Below are 8074 nucleotides of genomic sequence, written 5' to 3' on the forward strand. Positions count from 1 at the left end.
CATCTGTAATTGTTAATTAATTAAAAGAAATCAAAACTTAGAGTAGTTGGAGACAGTCACAGCTGCAGAAAGCGATGTTTATATTTAAATCAGCAGGAAAAAGCATTTACAACCGAAATATCTAGTTCCCGAGGCGACTGGCCACGGAGCGGAGCAGAGGGAGAGCCTTGGACGGACTTGTGCTGCTTTTTCCAGCCACAGCCGGCTGCTGGTTTGGGGGGGCGGCGTGTTACTGCCGCGGGTGTCCCCCCGCCTGTGTCTGTACAGGAAATATCACCACTGAGGAGTAAGTAGAGCGACCCGGAGGGCTGCTTTCACACGCTCCTTTCCGCTTTTTTTTTTTTTTTTCCCTGGTTTTTAAATAGGCATCCGGGTCGGCCTGGACATCAGAGCTGACCACACGCTATAATTTCACTGGCATATCCTTCCAGTTTACAGACGAAGGTTGCTCTGCGTGTGTCCGAACAGCCTCCCTCGCTCATTTATCACTCGGAAGCGCGGCTCCCGAAGCGAGGGGAAGGTTTCTCGTGCCTATGCCGGGAGCTGTCCAGGAGATGGCAGGATTGCCTCAGACATGGCTGGGAAATCGCACTGCCTTACAGAAGCCAAGCAATGCATCATTGCGCCACTGAGCATTTGCAATTCATTTTGTCGAGGTACATATTAATTATCTGTAATAACATGCGCTACATTTCAGGCGAATCATCATGTCCTTTTCTCTAAACATGGACGACTGTGACCGGCTGCAGCTGGGGCTGCGCGGCGGCAGCCCAGCCCCAGGACCGCGTACAACTGGCGTTCTGGAAGAGTCCAAGGTGTAGCCAAGAAGGTTTTGAGTAACGCTCACTAATGCCCCAGCTCCAGGCTTAGAAAACCCTTTTAATCTACACCGGTAGGTAGACGGGCTGATGTGCCCCGGCTTCACCGTCCTCCTCGCCGTAGCTGCTGCCTTCTTAATGATTCTGCATCTTCTTATGAAATTAAAAGGCGACTCCCCTCCATCTGGTACCGATTTGCCAGACAGTTCGGGTTTCCTCCTGCCCTGAAAAAGCGGCTTTGGCCGTGGCAAAGCTGCACCTTCTGAGAGCACGGAGCCCGGCAAAGCCAAAGGTTAAGCCTGGAAGGAGGAAGAGAACAGCCCGCGATGGCTCCGGGGCCGGGAAACAAAACAGCTCTGACAGTGCCCGGCCTTCCATCTGCAGGGAGACTCAGTGGGAGGAAAAACCTCTGTAGAATTAGTAGGAGTATGTGTGGGTGAGTGGGGGTGCCAAGGGGGGAAAGACAAGAATTTGAAACATTCGGAGAAAACAACGCTGCATCGGCAGAGAGGGCTGTTCCAGGTGCGCAAATGATGTGTACCACAAGTGTCCTTTTATCCCAGAATCAAACAAAAATGCACTTCGTGACAAAATCCGAAGTGCTCAGAAATGGACTTTTTTCGTCCGTTCGGGGAAAACAAACGCCTCAATTACCGTGAACGGGCAAGCGGAGTAAAAAGAGGAAGGAATAGGGCGGAGGAGGCGGAAGATAATCCCCCGATGGAACTAGCCGGTTGCGGAGAGAACGGAGGGGCGCCGTCCCAGACCGCCCCACAGCCGGGGAACCGGCAAGTGCCGGTCCGCTTTGCAAGGGGAGAACAAAGGGGCCATGGGCCGCCCTCGGCCGCCGGGCACCGGGCAGGCCGAGCAGAGCTCGGAGGAAGAGGGGAGACACAGCCTTTCCCCTGCCTCCCATGGCAACATTTCTCGCTGGCAACATTTCTTTCTTCCTAAAAACTCTTTCCCATCGACAAGGAACTCTCGGATACCCCTTTCCATCCTTTAATGCACCTCTTATCGTATCTACCTCTCATTTCCCAGGAACGGCGTCCTGTAAGTGCCTCTGAGAAGATCCCAGGCAAGCCTGGAGCCCGCGAAACCCCTTCCTGCAAAAGAAGGCGAATTTCTTTTTCTCTTTTTATATATATTGAAAAGAAACCATTTTATTAAAGGCGGTTCAGGAAAAGATTTGCAACATCAGTAACAGTTGGGAAGTCCAGACTGTATTTCCGACACAAAAGCAGATTTTAAGACAAATGAAAAAAAGATACGGTTTATGGAGAAATAGACTTATCGCATGTCTTACCACATACAATGGTAATCAAAGTGTTTAGAGTAATAGTATATTATAATAAATAATACTAGTTTGGAACACACATTTTAATAATTAGACGAGGCACATTAACAGAGAGGAAATCACTTCTCTCTCCTAGTAGTTGACTAGCGCGTCTGATCACCCTGTGTATATCATAACATGCACACTAGATTTAAAAGAATTACAAAATCGACAAAATCCTAGCCTTTCGGCCCATATAAATTATGGCATCTTTTGAAGTTCCTTATTTATTGCTTCTGTCATTAACACTCGTGGGTTTTTTTGTAAATTAAAAATTAACAATGAACTTCACTTATCCAAGCAGGTTTGTGGGTTTTTTAGCCTTGGTGGGTATTTTTAGTTGTTTGTTTGTTTGTTTGTTTGTTTGTTTGTTTGTTTGTTGGGGTTTTTTTTTTGGCGAGAGGAAGGAGAAGAATCTTTCGCTGGTCCGGACAAACAAGATAGAGCGGATATTTTACCCTAGGTCTGCTCAGGTCCATACACACCTCTGTAGGGGCAGCCTCTCCTCTGGCTGCAGGGCGAGCCGGCCAATCCATCACGCCGAAAGCGCTGCCCCCAGGTGCCCCGACCTGAATCTCCACGGAGCGCCCAGCCGCGCAGCCCCCCGGCCCGCAGCGCCCGCCCGGGACCAAAGTGCCCCTTCCTGGGAACAGACGGCTCCCTTTTCAACCGGGCATTATGGAATCCTTCCACTGAAAACGAAACTGCGGCAAAGAAAAACCCCAAGCCCAACTTCAAACCCAAACCTGCGGAAGTGGGGAGCGCGGTGGGACACGCCTGGGACTCTGTGCCCCGCAACAGCTCAGAGAGATTCCCTCTCTCTCGAAAAGCAATTAAAAATTCTGCTGCAGCCAGTAACCCTCCACGTAACTCTCTCCGGTCCCACTGGACTAGGCGGGTGCTGCTACAGGTCCGTATTCCGGCTTTCTTGCATTTTCCGATTGATTTTTTTTTTTCATTCTGCGTGTTTTGAAGTTTACAATACCAAATCAAAACTGACACTTTTTGGCACTGGCTGTTGCTCAGAGAAAAAAAAAAAGAATTACAGAAAACCCCCCAAAGAGTTAAGCATTAAAGTAAGTTATAACTGTAACCGTTCAACATATTTAAGTTCGTTTATACTGGCCTAGAGGGGAGAACAGAAAATATAATTAATATTATTATTATTATTATTTTCAAAAAGAAGAAACTGAACTATAATTCAATTCAAGGCTTGTCAACACTCCCTTACACTTACAGAAAAACGCTGACTTTCACGGAAAACAATTCCCGAAATTTCGCCACCGCTGGAAGGACAAAAAAAAAAAATTAAATATATTTTCAAGTCTTTCCAAGAGTCTTTAGCTGGTCGTAAATTGAGTTTATATATCCATCACTGTCCGCATTTAATGTATCAAGATACATTGTCTTTCAGTTTGGAGACTATTTTCTTATCCTTCACCCTCCTGTTCTGAAACCAAATGGTAACTTGTCTCTCAGACAGGTTTGTGGCTGCGGATATCCTTCGCCTCTTGTCCTTGTTAATGAACTTGTTAATGGCATATTCATTCTCGAGTTCTTTAAGCTGCAGTTTTGTATACGGCACTCGCTTCTTTCTCCCACGCCGGTAGACACACATATCGGGCTGGTTTAGTGCAACGTCCCCTATTGTAAAAGACATTATGTGAAAAATTAGAATTTTATTACAGGCGTTTAAAGCTTAACCGATATTGTTGGGCACTGGTTTTCATGGGCAAATAAATAATGCCGGGCTGTTTACAGTTTATTATTATTTACGTTACCACATTATTTGCACGTTAGTAAGGCACCACCGAAGCCTTGATGGACTGTCATCACTTTTCAGGCATGCATCTCTAACTGACCATGAAGGGCGGCGGGGGCATTGGCTTTGGGGCCGAGAGCAGGTCTGTGCCCCAGCGCACACACAGAAATCGCTTTGGTGAGAGTTTCCCGGGTTTGTTTGCATGTGGTTTGTGCCTCTGTGCCCTCACTACTTGCAGTCTCTTAAGAGGTCTGGGGCCGGATCAGTCGCCAGCCAGAGAGGTAGAGGAGCGCAAGCCTTTGAGCCATCGTCCTGAAAACTGCAAACGCGAATAAAACCCGGCCACAGAAGGAATCAGCAGAAGGAACCCGAGGCCGCCCCGGCGCCCGCGGGACGGGCGTCCAGTGCCCGGGCGCTAGTGGAGGAGAGGTTCTGGGGTCAGTCCCGCGGGTATGGAAAGCAGAGGGTGAGATTTTCTCTGGGGTAAGGGGTGGGGAGGGGGGTGAGAAAAAGAAAATCCGCCGCCCCCACCCTGCTCTATGCGTGTCTGTGCAGCGTGTCCAACTCGGCAGGCCGCCCCTGCAGCCCGGGGGGCGGGGGAGGGGACGAGCAGGCGGAGGAGGTGCGGGGGAGTTCTGCTCAGACCATTTCTCCCCCTCTCGTACCTGGAAAGGACGATTTCCAGAAGTGTGAGCTCTGTGTCTGATCTTTGGCACAGTAAACCTGACTATTCCAGCCATTAGCCAGAGTCCAAGACTGATAGCCCTCCATTGATATGTATGTTTCGTGTCTCGGTTCCCCAGAGCCAAACGTTGAGACCATGTCTATGTACCCAGGAACGTGCTGGTAGGGGGTTGTGTAGCCCTGGTAGAAGGACACTTCCTTCGCCCTGGAAGAGACTTCATTGGCGGGAACACTCGTGCTGGTCAAGCTGGAGACGTCCATATACTTTTCCACGGGAAAGCCGCCAATGGAGGCATGGGGGGGAGACTTCAGGGCATTTTGCTGGATCCCAACCCCGTGGGACATCCTGCAGCTATAGTATCCATTGCCAAAGTGATACCCATAGCCCAGCGCGGGGGCGGCGGCCGGCGTGGCGGAGCTCGGGCAGTCCTTGGTCGGGGGGTCGGGCCTCGCCGCCGCCCCTGAGCGCTCCCCTCCGCCGGCGTAGGCAAACCCCGAGGCGGCGGCGGCGGCAGCGGCGGCGGCGGCCGCTCGGCCCGTGTGCGCCGCCCCGAAAACGGGCGAGGAGAGAAAATTACGGCACTGCCCGGAGGCTCCGCCGCCGCCGCCACCGCCGCCGCCGCCGCCGCTGCTGTCGCCGCGCAGTCCGTCCATCTCCCAGCTCGCTGCTTTGCTCATGGCCTTGCACATCGCGGGCGGCGGCGGTGGCGGCTCGGTCCCCGGCCGGGCATGATGCGTATGGTTATTTGCCTCCAACAGGTTGGATCCTGGCGGTACGTTTATAAAAACGAAGTCCAGGTTGGGAGGGGGGACGGGGGTGGGGGCGGCCGGCCCCAGATTAGTTTGCCTGAGCCCGGGGGGCTGCTCATAGGCTGCCGTCGGAACATGTGACCCTCCCGCTGCCCGCACTGCCCCTTTCGCCTCGCAGCCCCCCGGTCCGCACCGACGGCGCCCCCCCCTCCGTCTATTCCCACCCCCGCCCCGCCGGCGAGCTCCCGCCCCGCCACGGCCCCGGCACTGGAGGGGGGGTTGGGCGGGCGGCGGTGATGCCCCTCCGGAGCAACCCCGGCCCCCGTTGCTTTCATCCCTCCCTTCCTCCTGCCCGCGGCTTCAAAAGGGTCAGCCGAGTACCACTGGACCTTTTGAAGACGCGGGCAGGGGCTCTTTTTAGAGCCGCGGACAGGGGTCTGACCGGATCCACAGCGAGACCTTCTCCAGCTCATTGTTGCGTCTGCAACATGGGGAAAAACCCGACACAGTCTTTGTATTCCATCCCCCCCACCTCCCTCCTTCCCGGCGATATATGGAGAAGTGTTTTGTTATGGTGAGAAGGGGTCCCCTGGTTTCACTGAGGTCTCGGTCCCCGGGAGAACCTTCTTTTAACCCTCCAGTATTGCTACCGGCCAGGAAAAAGCACCGCGTCTGTGCGCAGCGCAAGATGGTAAACCTGGCACTCATTAGATGTGGCTTTTTTTCCCTTGCAGTGTCAGTTCATGTCGTGGTAAGGCAGCCTAGTTAAAAGGCAGCGTTCGCTTATGCTGACGACTGTTCTCGTGGTGACTTCCCAAGACTGTGGCAAATCCTTCTGTCGTCTCTCTCGACTCTCCCGCTGTGTCGGGGTGGAAATTGCAGGAGCGCGAAGTGCTGGAAATAGAGAAAGCTCCAAAGACGACTCCGAACTCTTGTCCTAGAACTAACCACAACCCCAATCACAACCCCAGCTCCCGCGCCTCTGGACCGGCTCCTGTCGCTCCGCGGTTTTATATTGGACACTTAGCCCTCTCTCAGGCGCGGAGGGCAAGAAATTGCTGTGAAAGGCGGCAGCTCCGCGGGGAAGGGCAGGGAAACTTCGCGCCGCTGAAAACTATGTAGCTGGGGCCGTGTTTACTGTCCCTACGGAGGCTCAGGCGCATGAGGAAAGAGAGGCAGCCTCCACAGAGGTGAAACTGTGCCGACACGATTTCGGGACTCTGGGGGTGTCCTTGTTGAGCAGCCCAGGCAGGTGGTGGCAAGGCCCTCCGGACCCCTGAACTACCGCGGGATCGAAGCAGGTCCCGCAGCAGCAGCCAGTCGCGCAGCCCTACTTTATAGCCTGTTTAATAATCGTCGGCAGTATCTGGAAGCAGGGTTTGGAATGACAAACGGGTGCCAGTAATTACAGCATCAACCGGATGGCATAGGCGAGTTCATGTTCATTAGCTCTGACCACTTAATTGCTATTACTCTTTCATAATCAGCTAAGAAGTTAGCCAGGCGTGATTACATGTTTCGCTCGGTTATCAGCTGAATCAGTATTTAGTCTCAGGACATGAAACCCTGTGTAATTAGGAGGACGTTTTGTCGAGGCACAAGTTTCTCACCTTTTTATGCCCCTGCATGCACCTTTCTAGTGAAAACATTGCTAAAAATAAAAGCCCCGAGAAATGAGACATATTTCCATTTGTATTCCCACGTCCCGTTGTGTTTCCTCTTGCAGTAAATGCGGTGAAATTTTCTCTGACGTCAGAATATTTCAAATAAGGCTGCCAAAAGAAAGGAGCACCTAAAACGCAGTGTTTCAGAGCTTTTGGAGGTCGACTACATCAAAGCAAATCACGGTGCAGCCGCAGCGACGCCCGTAGAGGTCTTCAGTCCTGCCGAGACATCTGCTCCAGCGAGAGCCCCCGGTGTACCAGAAAACTCTTTGGGCGGGTTTATGACTATATATTCAATTGCTTCGATTTTATAATGAGCCGTTTTGTGAAGGGTGTATAAAACAGCAATGTCGTGCATGGCATGATATTATGCATACGAATAAAAATAATGATCTCATGAGCAAACGTTGGTTCTCTGAGAGCACCCGCCCAGTTTACAAGCGGCAGGAGGCGTCCCGCACCCCCGGCCCCGGGGCCGTGAGGGGCACCGTGCGAAGGCCGCGGCCCCGGCCCGGAGAAGCCCAGCGCTTCCTTTGCTCAGGGAGGACAGTCCCCACCGAGACGTCGCTCCACGTCGGGCAGGGCAGGGGGACCTGCCTCGCTGGTCGGGCCTCTGCCTGCGGGCAGTCCTTGTCTTGCCCCAGCGGCGCTTCCGCGGGTGCCCAGCGCCCCGCCGAGTCCCGCTGCATATTCCATTGATACATTGCACAGGAACCTCCAGAATACACGAGCTATATGGCATCGCTGCAGGCAGTGTTTGTGGTCTCCCCGGAAGAAAAGGTTGTGGGATTTCCTTTTTTTTTTTTTAATTCCTGAAATTATCTCATTTCCTCAAGTACATTTACGATGATTTAATACAGTTAGGATTCTACTCAAACTTTTAGCACAGGTTTTTAGTATCCGCCTAGTATTCGTCTCTCACAGCAAAAACAACCCGAATTTTGATCGCTTCCCTCGCTGGAATTTGCCGAGGGTAATCGTGTCTATAGGAATTTGCTTCTGTTAGTATTTGTTGTAGGAAAAAAAAAAATCTTTCAGGACAGACGGAGAACGCAAATAT

General features: G+C 52.3%; 1 protein-coding gene across 1 annotated transcript; it reads right to left on the reverse strand.

The window, feature by feature from the left end:
- Window positions 1-3547: 3547 nt before the first annotated feature.
- Window positions 3548-5290, reverse strand: HOXD13 (homeobox D13). Its single transcript, XM_032693608.1, has 2 exons — window positions 4582-5290; window positions 3548-3798 (listed from the first exon to the last, which is right to left on the reverse strand). The coding sequence occupies exons 1-2, from the start codon at window positions 5288-5290 to the stop codon at window positions 3548-3550; spliced, it is 960 nt and encodes a 319-aa protein (XP_032549499.1).
- Window positions 5291-8074: the final 2784 nt, after the last annotated feature.

Source organism: Chiroxiphia lanceolata, chromosome 7 (assembly GCF_009829145.1).
Source record: "Chiroxiphia lanceolata isolate bChiLan1 chromosome 7, bChiLan1.pri, whole genome shotgun sequence".
Taxonomy (NCBI): domain Eukaryota; kingdom Metazoa; phylum Chordata; class Aves; order Passeriformes; family Pipridae; genus Chiroxiphia; species Chiroxiphia lanceolata.